The sequence below is a fragment of the Aspergillus ochraceoroseus genome (assembly GCF_002846915.1).
Source record: "Aspergillus ochraceoroseus IBT 24754 chromosome Unknown P175scaffold_3, whole genome shotgun sequence".
NCBI classification, from domain to species: Eukaryota; Fungi; Ascomycota; class Eurotiomycetes; order Eurotiales; family Aspergillaceae; genus Aspergillus; species Aspergillus ochraceoroseus.
This window is the reverse complement of record NW_024468478.1, coordinates 2,461,544-2,476,780: the sequence shown is the minus strand read 5'-3', so window position 1 is coordinate 2,476,780 and position 15,237 is coordinate 2,461,544. Positions and strand designations below refer to the sequence as shown.

The following is a 15,237-nucleotide window of genomic DNA, read 5'->3' as shown; positions in this document are numbered from 1 at the left end:
ATATGAGTCACGACGATCATGAAACAACAACACCTTTCATATTTATTTATTTATTTATTTTCTTTTCCCCCTGCCTTGGCACAATTTTGCTTTTCAACTTCAACTTTGAATACAAAATTATTTTCTACGCAGCTCTGCGGGGGATAGTTATGCGCTGCAATGCACTGTCAGAATTCGAAACGAGACCACCCGCATACCTACCTACCTAGATCGGGGACTTCCCCCCCCCCCCCCCCTTTTTCTCTTCCTCCGGTTGTCCTACCTGTCTGACTCTGTCATCCCTGCTCGGTCTCTTTTCCCTCCCTCTTCCGTGATCCTAGCGCGCGCGCTGCCTGTGCGGGGAGGAGCGGGACGATAAATCCAACCCCATCCATCCATCATCTACCTAGGTATCTTAGGTACCTGTCTGCTTATCGTCCTATCACCACCTACCTACCTACTACCTATTTGTACCGCCCTGGTCATCTCCAGGCTAGGTTTGTTATGGCCTAGTGGTACTTTTGTCGGGGGGATTTCATTTCTAGTTGCATAGCATGTTGTATATCGCTAGATATATATATATATATATATATATTTTTTTTTTTTACTGTTCTATGAATGTGTCTAGTTTGAAATACCTGTTTGTATATTGAACCACTTGTCTCAAATAACAAAAGAAAGAAAGAAAGAAAGAAAGAGAAAAAAAAAATTACATGACCATGCACATCCATTTTCCATTTAATACGTACTTATAGATGTGAACATATATATATATATATATATAATTATATGTAAAGTAATCATCCGTGCGTGACTTCATATTTCGTGTCTATAGTTGTTGGCGATCAATCCCATATCCTGTTACCCTGTTACCAAAAAAACAGTCATCTAGACCAGAGCCAAAAGGCAGAGAGGCTAAAATTAGGGCGTAGCCGCAATACCGCCGTAAGAAGGGACACCTCCATGTTGCCCGACTTGGATTGGGCGGCTTTGTGTTTGTGTGTGTTGAAGCAAAGGCTGACGTTCCCAATCTCTTGTCGCAATACCGTCATCGGCTCCGGCGAGGATTGCGACTTCCGGATCGTTTTGGCTGACAGCAGGAGGAGGAGGAGGAGGTACATCAGTGTTTGGACCGTATTCGCCCGAACCAGCGCCGGCTATTGCGGTGGCCCTCCGCCAAACGAATACAACTAGTGCTGACCCCGTCATGCAGGTGACAGTCGTGAGTATCAAATTAACAGGGATCGGGTTCCGGTTGAAAACTTTGAATGTGATGGCGTCAAGGCCGGCCTGGGCGAAATTTCCAAGACCCGCAAAACAGATAATCAGCCCGTAGACCTTGCCAAAGGTTTGAAAGCCAAAGACTTTGGCTGCGTAGTCGGAGACAGTGGTATAGTAGAACGGACGATACACGACGAATAGAATAATGTTCGCGTATGCGGCTTCGTAGCTGTGTGGGATGCAGCCCAAGGCCCCAATAATTGTGGCGGTTACGACTAGAACTAGAAGAACCAACGAGGTGCTGGCGTTATCGAGAATGGTTCCGATGAAAGGAACGGCGATAAGGCCACCGAGGGGGAGCAAGAAGTCGAAGGCTTCGTTGATACGACGCGCATCTTCGGAAGAAGAGAAGAGGTACTCGTATTGTTGTCGGATCGAGGCGACAAAGTAGTTGATGCGCAGCATTTGGAGGACGGTGAAAAGCGCTATGAAGATGAACCATAAGGACATGACCTGTTGCAGTGCTGAATAGCCGTGCATTACGCCCCAGACTCCACCAGTGGAGTGTGGCTTTGCGGGGGTCGGTTCAGGTCGACGGGTAGGGTTCGACTCAGGAATGTTAGGCTGGGCGTCGTCTACTGTCAACCCCAGGTCGGTGATGGTAGATGCGTTATCATCACCGTCGGTAAGGAGGTCCTGGATCTTGCCGACGACCTCCTGACGGTGCATGCGACGATCGTTTCGCTGCCTCTCACCTTCATGGCGGTCCGCGATACGTCTATCGACCTGGTCGTGTGCCTCAGCCACGATATGTTCTTCGGCTTGTTGAACGAGCTCACCCGCGGTCTTGTACGATGTCCCAGGCATGATCGTTACTTGTGCGAGCATGATGAGTACCGGAACAATAAGGTAAATGGAGAAAAAATTCTGGGACGTGAAAGAGCCCTCGGTTTGCTCATTAATGAGACGAAAGACAAGGAAGAGGGCGCTGGAGGCATCAAAAGCTCCAGTCAGGCAAGATAAGATCAACCCGGACCTTTTCGGAAATGTATTCGAGAGATGGAACGATGAAATGAAGATAAACGGCCCTCCCAGCGCTAGCAAAAGATATCCAGGAATGTACGCGTCGAACGGAAAGCGAGGGGCCAGTCCAAAAAGCAACCCTCCGAGGAAGATACACGAGCTTCCGATGATTCCACAAGCACGAGGACCGTAGGTATCCAGTATCGTCCCGACTGGAAGAGCAGACACATTTGTAACGACAGCGGCGATCGTGAACATCAAGTTTAGGCTTCAAAGACTTAGCGACCACTGGTCCGGCAGAGAATTTAAAAAAAAAAAAAAAAAAAAAAAAACCTACCGAAGTTCCTGCCCATAGCACACATCTTGGGCGGTGCCCAATTTCTCATTTGAGCACAAGTCGCCATACACACCTTCTTTAATAAACACTGGCTTTATCGCTGCAAATCCAAAGACAATTCCTGCGGAAAAGAAACAGTATACTACGGCAATGCAAACCTGCACTTGACAGGATGTCAGTTCCAACCCCTACAAATCCAAAAAAAAAAAGTTCCGGTTCCAGAGCTTCTGGCCCAATTCAGGAGTATTTACGGGTACTTACAGATTCGCGTGGTAGGGCTGACTTCAAAAGCACCAGTTGTTTCCAGTGGGCCCCAGTCTTGCTGGTCCAAAGCCGCATCCTGGGGAGCAGGCTCTCCTCCCTCCGTTTGATCGGGCTGGCCTGGCTTAGAAACAAATGAGGAAATCCTCCTTAGAGAACTGTGATCTTCGTTCCCATCTACAGATGTCTGGGTCCAGCTAGGTCCCGCATACGGGTTGAAATTCAAACGATATCTCGGAAGACTCGCGGTAGATGGAAACGATGAGGATAATGACGCGTCGGGAAGATCATGGTATGCCTCTTCGTCGTCAGTGTCTGGTCCTGGGCTCTGGTCGCGGTATGGCTGACGGCGGAAAGACGCTGGATTTTGCTCCCAAGACTCCAGATACGAGGCTCGGTTTAGGGACATCCTCGCTGTGTCTCTTGGATTAGGATCAAAACATAACCTCAATTTTTTCTTGGTTTCTTGAGAATACCTCTGAGAAGCAGTCTTGCAGATTCTGTAATCAAGCGGGATCTTTTATCGCCGAGTTTACCACGACGGCGATAACGTGCAGCGTCAGAAAGAAGGCAGGAATGGCCAAAGGAAGAAGTGCGGGGGAATCTCCCAAAGCCATCGACGACAGAGCAAGAGAGCTAGCTATATTTCTCACGACCAGCGAACAAGACGGGATGTTATCAGCCGGGGCGATAGGAAGGGGTTGATTACCGCATAGTTTCTAGAAGATAAGGTGATAAGTTGTAACTAGCGGATGCGATCGGGGAGCAAAAGAAGACGATTTAGATGAAACAATGACGAAGCTAATGGAAGAAGATGAAGAATCATAAATCCTCACATAATCACCTGACAGGAGCTCTCCCCACATATCAATCGAATCGATTTCGCTCAGCATTCCCAAATCCCAATGCATCCCCGATGCATTTCCGTCCATTAGATAGCTAGTTCTAGTTCTCGATTCTCCTTCGCTCTGCTAGGTTCGTGATCTTGTTGTCGATCAATTGCTCCCAGCCAAGTCTTCAGCTCACTCTTTCGCAGCCACATTCTTTGCGGTCCGTATTCCCTTTGTGTTTCCCAGGGATGATGCCGCTCTAGGGTCTGACCTGTCTTGAATCTGAGATCCTATGGAGTTTGGACCTGCAGATTGTGCTACCTGGGAGAATGTGGTGGCTGCCATTTGGTAACGTCTTAGCTTTCGTTCCCCGGAACAACTTCTTAGGGCGTCCCAGCCGCATGATGAACAACCAGTGCGCACTTCCTATCTACAGCTTGACATTCTTCCCAGTTCCCAATCCATTACTAGGATTTAACAGGGCGACCATGCTTCGGACATTAACACGCAAGATTATCACATGAAATCCTTGAGAACTTGCATAATAATGGTGGGATAGTTTTCCTCTGAAGGGAGCCTCAAGCCAACCGTGAAGACCCGTCAGACTTGATTTAGTGTCGCTAGACGACGGCCTTGTGTGAGCATTGTACTGAATGAACATTGGAGGATAGTTTGGGCGCATCCAAGTCTCGAAACCTCCACTGCTGCAGCTAAGGAGAATACTTAACGTCTCTAGGGTCTGGATAGCCTAGCCAACCTCCGTACAAGGTCTGATCATTCGTTGGGAGACTCTGCCCACAACTACCAACCCAAACTCAATTAAGCGTTAAGGAAGACCGACTCCCTCCGTCCTCCCTTTTCAGGAACCTGATCGTTGAATGAAACTCCTGTACTCGTTGAGTAAACGTGCAACTAGCTATAAGTGCCGAAACGCTCATACTAGCTTCCAGCTAGAATAATGCTCCGGCCCGTGTGGACTGCCAATCTTACCTGGTGAGGATTTCCTTCTTCGGGCAGTGATCAGAGGTCGGCGTGCCAATCGCCATGCGTTCTTCGGGGAGAACGCGACAGACATTCAGGGGACCATAAATTTTTTCCCTGAAGCTTGAGCCATTGGGAACAGGAGATGGCGGTGGATTTATTTCCACCCACGATTATCATCATTCCTGAGGTGTGTGGCCATATGAAATGAAAGTGATGGATCCAGGAAGCATCATCCCTGAATGTAGTTTACCAGGGAAGAGGATGATGCTGCCCTGTGGTCTACGGAGATCCCCCGAGCCTCCTCCTCCTCCTTCTTGCTCAGGTTTGGTTTGGAGACACCTTTCTACACTAGGGAATTTAATATTGACTGGATTTTGATGCCATTTAGCATAGCTCCACCCTGCATGAACGGTTCATCCCGTTGGGTGATAAACCGCTGTACGTTATTTCACCCATCACAATCATTGTCAAGGAGCCCCGTTACCTGTTTAGCTGCATCTTGATTGTTAGTGCTTCTTCTTCTTTGGATGTCTCGCCCTCTTCGTTCTTTCTTTTTTCCTTTCTCCTCAAGGCTTTTTTGGTTGAGAAATGAGTTTGCTTTTTCCACCATTCTCATTAACTGGCGTCAATTGTGTTGCTCGGCATTGATGTTTTTTCTCGTCCATGGCTATTCTTACTGTCAGTCGAGGACGAATCTACCGATAGCGTAATGAGGGGATGGTGAGTACTCGAGTGCCATATATCTCATGGCCCGTGGCTCGACCCTGTCTTTCTAACCCTTCTCTTCATCTCTCCCAGTTTGACCTGCCGCCAACGCCATTTGAAATGTAACTAGCTGTCCAATCCAGGCGCCCATCTTGAATTTATCCTAACTCTGTCTGATCTAGGTGACAAAACTGGGACCGAATGCCTGCGTTGCCAACGATCGGGTCGGCAGTGTATCCCCGTGCCTGTAAAGCCGGAAGAGGTCACCTTCCGACACGGGCAGAACCCATCTTTGCGATCCAGAGGCCCGCCTCGATACGGAGAGAGCGATCTATTCTTCCCAGATGACCAGGTGTGGGTTGAGGTGTCGGGCGACGGTGCGTCTGCCCACTTGTCCGTCGAACCTAGAGATACCGAGAATTGTCGCGAGGGAATGGCGGTTCGTGCGTTTGTGTCACTGCTGACATTAGTCTAGTTTCCTTCGAAGACGAAACAGAACGGACAGCCGCCGATTATCGCATTGTTCTTTCATCTTCCTCACCTGTGGCTTTGCGGGAACCGCTTGAAGGTCGGCCCTCAACCGCGATGGCAGCTTTACCTTCAGCCACCGGCTCTCACCCAGCATTTTCTTCAGGCAGCTCAGCTTCCTCAAGAGTCTTGTCCGAATCACGGACACGCTCATTTAGCTCATTTACCCCGCCGAGTTCTTCAAGCGATCGCCCAAAATTAGCCGACTTTAATGAAGCCTTCCTTCTCCGGCATTTCCAGAAAGCGCTAGGCCCGTGGGTGCGACGGTCCATCTCCTTGATCTCTCGAACAAGATCGCTGATATTTAGTCTGTAGCTGGATGTCTGTGATCATGAAAGGCAATTTTCGACTGATGTGGTAGAGCGAGCGCCTTCCTACCCTCTTCTACTCTACGCCTGTTTAGCCACAGCAGCGCGTCATCTTTCTCACACAACGAACCTCATTCCCCCGAATACTGCAGACGAATACCATGAGAGATGCATTGCGATTCTTCTTCCAGGGCTGGAAAATTGGGAAACCAAGATAGGCATTGACATTTTACTTGCATCCACGATCATACTCCGTTTCTTCGAACAAATATCCTGTATGTGACAGCGTATAAATGCCGTGAAGAGAGGAGAATTGTGTTGATAACTGAAATAGCCCACGCTCCATCTAGTGACCTCCAACGACACCTCTTAGCCGGCTCCGTGTATATAAGCTCTCAAGTCGAGTGTGCAGTCTCTGGCGGACTTGCCGAGGCGTCCTTTTGGGTCTTTGTGATGCAGGACATCCAATTTGCCCTGTCTTGTCGAAATCCGCTTCGTCTCACGCTGAGCCCTTTTGACGAAAAACTCCAACATATGTGGGCACATAAGGTGCCGCAAACTGACCGAGACTGGACACATCGAGCAATATGGCTTCTGGCGGAGACAATCAACTACTGCTACAGCGTAAACAACCCGATTCATACGAATGCCACTCGCAGGAACCTCCTGAAGCAAAAATTAGCCGTGTGGGAAGCGCGCAAACCAGATGGATTTCGACCGCTACATTTTTCGCTCGCCGATCCTAGAATAGGGAGACCCTACCCTGTGGTTTGGTTTACTCAATCATTATACGGTAGGCATGCCGAGAACCCTTTTAATCAATACGCTAATTGTGAGGAAAGCCAGCGCAATGCAGCATGTCTGCATGGCTAAAGCTCTAATACATGAATATGAGCTGCGGACAATCTACACGATCTCTAACCCAAACCATGAAGGCAAAAGAATCGAGGTTCGTTTACTTGAACGTCCTACTACTTACTTCGGCATGGAAACGACGGAAAATCAGGCTAACGAGAAAAACCTATCAGGGTGAGCTGATGAAAAGCCTCGATATCATTTTCGGAATTGCCCTATCGAGCGACGATGACCCATCTGCTCGTATCATGGCCTGCCACGCGCTCTGTGCCTGTAAGAAGATTCTTTTGTACCCAGTTTATCAGGGGCCCCCGCTGACAACCCCCTGTTGATAGGTGGCACCTGGGTTCGCGATCCTCTCGCACAAAGGTGTCTTCTCGACCTACTTCGAAAGACGGAAGCAGAGAACGGGTGGCCATGGGCTTTCGTGGTCCAGAAGCTCAGCCAAGAGTGGCACCTGACCGCAAGATGACCCTAGTCGCCTTCTTGTTTTTTTTTTTTGGGGGGGGGGGAATCCTATCCTGCACCCCCAATTCAAGCATTCTCAGTGGACTGTGACCAGAAAGGAAGGCCCTAAGCAGGGCCAGGCTTGGCCTATCAGACCTCTGACAGCCAGTCTTTCCAGGTCTCCACTCCATACCATCTGCCTGCCATGCTCATTAACCTTCAAGAAAGGAAAAGAAAGTAAGAATCCAAATAAAAGAAGAACCGAACCGAACCGAACCGAAAACGAAAGAGGAAGACGAAAAGGAAAAGGAAAAAATTAATGGAAAATTTCTCCCCAACCAGACGGATAGACTAATCCGTCAGAAGCACCACCAAGGCGTCAGCGTCGCCAGGTGTTGTGGGGGCCACCAAACAGTTTGCAAGTCTCCTAGTTCCCGTTAGCGATTTAGAAACGAGCAAGAATGAATGGGACGACGATCTTCCAAGTTCCAACGGTTCCTTGTGGTCGACGAATCGACTCCGGGTCACAAGTTCGGACCGTTTTGACAGTCTCCAATCATAACAACCTCTACCTGAAGTACTACTACTACCTAGTACTAATCTTCATTGATCCGCACCTATCCTGTCCTCTTCCTCCTTAACTTAAGCCTGACCAAGACTCCTCAAAACCGAAATTACTTTCCTGTGCGGAGTAACTACTCCGTACACAGTAAGTACAGTGACATCCCCTATCCTGCTAGCCTCGGGAGCATTCTTCTTAAGTAAATCATTCCTACTTAGGTATCTAGTGGATCAGGGCCTTCTTCCTCACTTTCCCAAGCCCCAGTTGACCTAAAGTTTAAACGTCTTCCAATTTCCTCTTCGGGAGAATACAAAGCAGGCGCTACATAGTCCGTTGCGATCTACAAAATGTCATTTTAGCATTTCTGATTAACAATGGCCACCTAAGTTAACTAATACTACTAGTAAAAGTAACTATCCACCGGCAGCGTAGTCAATATTTTTTTTTTTTTTCTAATTCTAACTCTAATTTCAATTCTATGTACGGAGTACGGAGTACCTACAGAATAATCTTCCGAGAATCAAATTTAATTCAAATTTAGGTAAACCGGAGAGTCATGGTCGCCTTCGTTTCCTTATACTGATCCGTACTCCGGACTCCATAGCACCCACTGTTAGTTACAAGGTACTGCTACTGCTACTGCTACTGCACCGACAACAGAGCAGGTACTCCATAGATACCTACTACTTTCTACTTACTTACCTGATCCTACTACTAGTACTAGTAGTAGTAGTACGAAGTACCCCTTCACCGAACCACCAAATCGTCACTAACCAACTATCTACATATGTATTTACACTTGCGACTTACTATATTATGTGTTATTCTCTTTTTCCGACCCGATCCTCTATCTAGAGAAGTGGATAGGGATTGGAATTATCTCTAGTTAGTTAATACATGATGGATTGCATAACTAATCACTTCCGAAATCAATCAGTAAATAGATAAATAAGTAAGTAACCAGAGAGAGAGAGAGAGAGAGAGATTCGGGATGAAGTACGGCGTACTTATGTACCTACATACATAGATAGATAGGCAAGAGCTTACGGAGGAGGAGTCCGTACTCCGCAGTAGCAGTAGCAGTAGCAGTAGCAGTACTCCGTAGTATTGTATGTATGTATGTAAGGTAGGTAGGTAGGTAGGTAGGTAGGTATGTATGCAAGTGTGCATGTGAAAAATCTGCATGTTTGCTTAGTGCTGTGATTATAGTTGACTAGCTTGGTATACACATTGTAGTTACATGTACACATGTATACGTATATCGTACATCACTACTTCTAGTAAGGGCTTGGGTTAAGTAGCCAGTGTTTGTAGCTGAATAGGTAGGTAGGTAGGTAGGTATGTATGTATATTAACTAGATGAACTAACTCTTATTAATATATACTCTAGGTAACTATGTTGTAATCCTTAGCATGGACGCTAGGTGATATGTGTATATTATAGAGTACGTGATTGTTGTTGCAATGCGAGATGGAGTAGATAGAGTAGATGAATGAGTGCAGATTACCCAAGGTATGTTATATGCAGTAGTACAATGTTATGTAGATAGAGATATAAGACTGGTAGATACCTCACTTAATTCTGCTTGTTTCATATACAAATAGGCCATGTAACTTTCACAAAACTTCAATGGGGTGGGTGTATATTGAAAGATAGGTAGAGTATTACAAAAACCCATAACTCCCGAAACTTCCATCCGTAGACCACGGCAAATTAAAAAGCCCATCGCCTAGCACCCCCCCCAGTGCAAACAAATTCTCCGGGTCAGAGCCAACCTGGATGCCTAGCTCAGGGACAAAGATGCCCTGTCCCGCTGTAGATGCCGAAGACATCATCATGCCCCCCGTGGGATCCGCGAAACCGGATAGCCCGCTTGTTGTTGTTGCTCCTGTCCCCGCGGCTGTTGCTGCAGCTTGGGTTGAGCTAAAAGGCGAGGGCCCGGGTGGGGGGAAGAACGAGCGCTGGGAGGCGTATTGGACCCAAGGTTCGGCGGTGGAGTCTGCGGTTCCGGGTCCGGGGCTGGGACCCAGAGATTGGGAGAGAAGATCAGGTGAGGACTGGGGAATCGGATCCGGGAAGCCTATGCGGGAAGCGCTAGGGTAGGATTGCTGCTGTGGTTGATGGTTAGGGTGGTGATGGTGAGGAAGAGGGCGTTGATTGGGGCTAGATTGGTTTTTAGGTTCGCCCATAGCGACTTCGCTGAGCAGATGGAGGGGGGTGTGTCCTGTTGGAGTTTGGTTCTGTGACTGCATTAATATATGAAGTAATGTTAGAAAAAACAAGAACGGACCTTGTTTCCTTGGTTAGAGCTTGACTCATCACTGTTGGGTTTTCGAGGTCCATTAAATGCCTCCCTTAGAGCTACATTTTGGTCCTTGCGTGTGCGGAACCACTCGCGGAGCATGGACAGGACGGTAGAGAATTTGGCTGGGGTGAGGGATCCAGGGAGTTCACCAGCAGCAGCATATAGTTCGATGACCTTGTCCAGGTAATAGTCGATTCTCAAATTGCTAGGATCGATCACCTGTCCGAGGTAGGAGTCTGGGGCAGTGACAATCGAGTAAAGTTTGATCAAGGCAACGACGGCAAAGGATGTTCGGGCTAGGGAGATAGTAGGAATGGTGACAAGGTCATTGACTTCGATGGCGCAGATCGCGTCTAAAGCTTGGTGGATGCATGAGAGAGCAGTACTGAGGGCGCTTATGCGGGCTGCCGTAGTTGGATTGGAGATATCTTCATCGGATACCTTGGCATCATCACTGTGAGATTCCATATTCATGGCGTGCTCGTGAAGGTAGATGCCGACGATGGCTTCCGCTTGTGCCATTACAGCTAGAAACACGTTAATATGCATGCAGAACATAGAAAAAAAAGTTAAGACATTCTTACGTGAGTAGTGATCTGGGAAGGTCTCCTTCCTCCACTGTTCTATCTGCTTCTCGAAGGCCTTGAGCGTAAACTGATACTTTGGGTCGGAGAACGAGGGGTTACTGTCTTCGGAGAAAAACTGTGAACAAATCTCCTCGATTATCCGTACCAACTTCGCCCACTGTATCATGGTTTTGTCGGATGGGAGAGCATCTGGTGACTTCTCCAGGATCTGAACACATTCATCCATATACGGATTCCACCGAACAAGGATCGGCCGCCTCAAAGCGGTAGACACTCTGGCAGGACGTTAGACATATACGATACATAGTGAACAATCCAACCCCTCTGGCAACTTACTGGACAGAGAGGAAATAACACGCCAACCAGGTCCGTCTCACCTCTGGCGAGTCAGGATCCGAGGCCGGCGAATGCTTCATCACCTCTCGAATCAAATTAAAGGGTTTGATTTTTGCCGAAGACTTTCGGTACATGCCGATATCCATTCCCACCGTGACAGCCAACTGCGCCAGCTGATAAAACTTGATCTCCTCAAAGTTATCGGGTGGGATATAGAACGTACAAGACACCACAAGTCCCTGGACAAGATCCAGCGACTTTTCACCTTTCACAATGACTCGCTCCCCAACAGTTTTGTAAAACTCATGCAAGAGTGGCAGCTGTACACTGGGTTGAAATGGACCCACAGCAACGGCAATGATCGCATGAAACAGTATAGGTCGATTTTTGCGGACATCGCTCATCTGCGTCTCGGGCGGGAAAACCACCAGCGGGATATGACTAGCCATCAGATCCACGTAGCGGGTAAAGGCCTCCAGGGCAACCGCAGAGCTCACAAGTCCTCTATCAATGATATCAACTACAGGCTCCTTTAGCCCGCTCGACGGACTCAGAAACGAGGTCCGCCATGGTTTCCCCTGGGTATCATGCGGCTGCTGCTCCGTCGCTGGACTAGTTGGTCGAGTATATATCTCGGATAAAATTCCTGGAGCACGCGGCTCCTTGAGCTCCCCGCTGTGATGTCGTTTATTCCCCACCTGGCTCGACGGCGAAGTCGACGGTGGCGCAGCGCGGCTCGAAATACTCTGGCTCGGACCCAGCCACCGTCGTCCAACTGGTTCCTCTCGTGGGGGCAGCGCACTTGCACTTGTACTTGCACTTGCGCCACCCGACGTAGATGGTAAAAGTGAATCATGACCCTGCGAAGCCTGCAGACTCGCCGTCAAAGCGTCTATCTTGCGCTCCAGTTCCGCCACTCGACTATCCGTCTTCTTCTGACGCTTCCGCGTCGGAACCGTCACGACACATGATCTCCCAGCTTTCGCGCACCGCTTGCACGATCCATTAGGGTTCACGAGGTCGGGTTCGCAGCGGACCTTGAGCTGGCGACAGGCCTCACAGGCTCGCGGTCGTTTCAGGTCGGAGTAGGGATCATTAGGGTCGGCGGAGTCGAGATGGGGTGAGGCGCGGAGAGCCGACGAAGGCGAATCCCGTTGGTGTAGGTGTTGGTGATACAGCGGATGCGAAGCGGACTGGGGCTGGGACTGCTGCGTCCCGTAGAAACCCGGGCCAGTTGTAGTGGAGGAGGTCGAGTGCTGGCGGGAAGCAAACTGCGAGGGGGGGTCCGGATAGTCGGAGGCCGCCTGACCCGACGAAGCAGAGGTTTCATCGCGACGTGCAGTGGAAGCTGGAATGTAGGAGGATTGGCGTGGTTCCTCCCCCCCCGGCGAGCTCTCCTCGCTCCCTGCACGCAATCGCGGATCGATCTCCATTGATTGCGGGGGCTCTGCGGTGGATATCGCATGGTCAGCTCAACTATCATGTCGGGCTTAATCTCAGGGTAACGGGCCGACGATGGATCACAGAGGGGACTCGTGGTGACACCTCAGAGGCGTCAGAGAGCCACTTAAGCTTACCTGCTGCAGCTTCCACGGACAAGCGAAACTTTCCAGATAATCGGGATAATACTGCGTTAATGTTTGAGGGTCGAGCTTGGTGCTGCTTGTCGGTCGGGGAGACGGTAAATCGGCGCCCGATCACCGACGACGGCTGAAAAATATAAAGAAGGGGAAGAATGCGTTTCTCTCCCTCCCTCTCTCTCTCTCTCTCTCTCTCTTACACACATATACAAACACACAACCTTTCACGGGGAAAAGGAAATGACTTGAATGACAGGAGTTCAGCTGAGTTAGTGAACCAACGTTCGAAAAGACGTGGAATTTGGCATGGAGCAGTTTTCTCCTGGAGCAGCCAATCAGGCGTTCCACACTCCAGGTGGCTCTTCTCAGGCATCAAGACATGATTTTTAGCCCCAACACAGTCTCACGACGATGGATTATTATGATCAAGAGATGAGATGATGAAGGTTTATATTCGCATCCAATGCGAAGAAAGAAAAAGGAACCACGCAGAGCTAGAGAAGATGCCACGGTATCAAGCACATAACGCCAAATCCATAAGAGTAGAGACTGAAACTAACTACAGGAAAAGAACCAGTGGGGGATGGGAATTAAATAATAATCAGGGAAGCGCCGGCTGAAACGTAAAACAAGGACGGGACTATATCTACTTCATATAACCAATAAACAAGGCCAAAAGTATACCGTAGAAGATCAACGGTCGGCTTAGGATCAACACGATAGAGGACCCCATCATCCAGAGTAAATGGAAAGGAGCACAATCAAGACGCCTTGTGCACAGGACACTCTTTCTTCCGCTCGAACCACTCCACAATGCACCGCTTGTGAAATTTGCATAAGCACTCCAGGCGTACCAGGGACTGGCCGACCTCGTACTCTTCCATGCATATGGTGCATTCTTGCTCCGTCCCGTCCTGCCCGATGCAATCCTTTTCTGTTGCTGTATATACAAGCATTCGAACGGGATGAGGAGATTGCGAAATTGGGCTACCACTGCCTGGGCGGCCGTGGTTCTCTATACAATTGCGAATATGGGCTTCTCGGGAATCTTCATTCCCGTGAGCCCCGAGGGGTGGTAGCTGATTGTCACATATAGGGCAAAGATCACATTCGTCAATCTGCTGGGAATGGCGTGAGTGGGACCCGCGCGAACCACGAGATCTACTTAATGAAGATGGACCAGGTGGCGAGCTGGACGCTCCAGCATGCGGATAATAGATCGACTGTCTAGGTGCGCTTAAAGGCGGGGCGACAAAACGAGAGCTGGGCAGAGATCCGTAATTTAATGGACGCTCTTGGAATGTCGAGCCATACGCGCTTCCAAAACCACTGAAGGCAGGGTAGTCGCTCGACCCTACAGTCCTGCGTCCTGGGCGACCTGTAAAGGAGTCGGGCTGTGATTGGTAAGTAGTCACTTGTTAGTCTATAATTCACCTTCCTAGTAGTCGCAGCAGTAGCAGCAACAGTAGTAATAGTAGTGAATGTTAGAAAATTAGGTCTGCTTACAATTGCGGCGTATGGATGCTGCCGGCCAGGGGTCGACAGTGAATGATAGGACCGATGCCGGGACGAGGGCTGCTGAACCACGCAGGACCCTCTTGGCCAGCCCGCCTCAGACCCAATATCACCCGGAGCCCGCACAGCAGGATATCCAAGAGGGGGTTCGGGATTTGGGTCCGGCACACAAGGATTGCAAAGCCTTACTTCCTCTCCACCCCCAAGGGCCGGGTTAAGAGTGGCGGGTGGCAGAGTGGCATCACCTTCTGAATCGACAACGTTCGCGGCATGCTGGTATCCAAGAGCAGAGACAACGTGTGATCGTTGGACATCGGGAGGGTGAACAATATACTGCCGCGGGATCGTAATCCGATGAGGTGAGCACGAGGCACACACGACTCGGCCACACTTTCGACAGTGGTGTTTCCTATACCAAAAGCTAAACGCCGTTCCACAGATAGGACATTCCGTCACCTCCGAATCTGGCTGCCACTGCGGTCGGATATACTCCAGATACTGGTTTCCGCCGCGAGACCATGAACTCCGGCGAGGGTCAGACGGCCGTAGCGGGGGTCTCTGGGAGCGAGGCTCAGGCGGGGACGAAGATAAGTTGATAGCAGTATCATAGGAGGAACCGGGAATGTTAGAATTAAGTTCCGTATGCGACGATGATAACCGTGGGATAGACCTGCTATCCGTTTCCGCTCTACTACTTGATCCAGCCTCCATGACTAGTTCCGCACGTCTCGGACCAACAAGCACATCCGGATTTACGAGTCTTCTCTTTCGATCGGGCCCAGGGAGTGTCGAGCGGCGCCTTTCCATGCGCTGATCTATAGCTGGGCCAGCCTCGCTTATGCTCAAATTGTCCGAACTTGCATGAGGCCGAAA

At 49.4% G+C, this 15,237-nt stretch overlaps 4 protein-coding genes across 4 annotated transcripts; 1 reads left to right on the top strand and 3 right to left on the bottom strand.

Moving 5' to 3' along the window:
• Window positions 1-619: 619 nt before the first annotated feature.
• P175DRAFT_0478056 (putative MFS transporter Fmp42) lies at window positions 620-3,612 on the bottom strand. Its single transcript, XM_040895345.1, has 3 exons — window positions 2,822-3,612; window positions 2,561-2,723; window positions 620-2,491 (listed from the first exon to the last, which is right to left on the bottom strand). Exons 1-3 carry the CDS (start codon window positions 3,228-3,230, stop codon window positions 901-903), a joined length of 2,163 nt encoding a protein of 720 aa, XP_040753527.1. The 5' UTR covers window positions 3,231-3,612; the 3' UTR covers window positions 620-900.
• A 1,165-nt stretch (window positions 3,613-4,777) lies between these two features.
• P175DRAFT_0531684 (Zn(II)2Cys6 transcription factor) lies at window positions 4,778-8,040 on the top strand (the record flags this gene model as incomplete). The annotated part of the gene is made up of 13 exons (XM_040899893.1): window positions 4,778-4,822; window positions 4,881-4,957; window positions 5,029-5,140; window positions 5,324-5,355; window positions 5,434-5,462; window positions 5,523-5,783; window positions 5,816-6,126; window positions 6,184-6,451; window positions 6,511-6,969; window positions 7,019-7,125; window positions 7,205-7,304; window positions 7,367-7,481; window positions 7,845-8,040. The coding sequence occupies 13 exons, from the start codon at window positions 4,778-4,780 to the stop codon at window positions 8,038-8,040; spliced, it is 2,112 nt and encodes a 703-aa protein (XP_040753526.1).
• A 1,665-nt stretch (window positions 8,041-9,705) lies between these two features.
• On the bottom strand, window positions 9,706-12,702 carry P175DRAFT_0434471 (putative C6 transcription factor (War1); the record flags this gene model as incomplete). The annotated part of the gene is made up of 4 exons (XM_040893662.1): window positions 9,706-10,287; window positions 10,332-10,873; window positions 10,931-11,208; window positions 11,270-12,702. 4 exons carry the CDS (start codon window positions 12,700-12,702, stop codon window positions 9,706-9,708), a joined length of 2,835 nt encoding a protein of 944 aa, XP_040753525.1.
• Window positions 12,703-13,610: 908 nt separating this feature from the next.
• Window positions 13,611-15,237, bottom strand: P175DRAFT_0415374 (phosphatidylinositol-3-phosphate-binding ubiquitin-protein ligase; the record flags this gene model as incomplete). Its single annotated transcript, XM_040893070.1, has 2 exons — window positions 13,611-14,243; window positions 14,356-15,237. Coding segments are annotated over 2 exons (1,515 nt in total), but the record flags the coding sequence as incomplete, so codon positions are not given.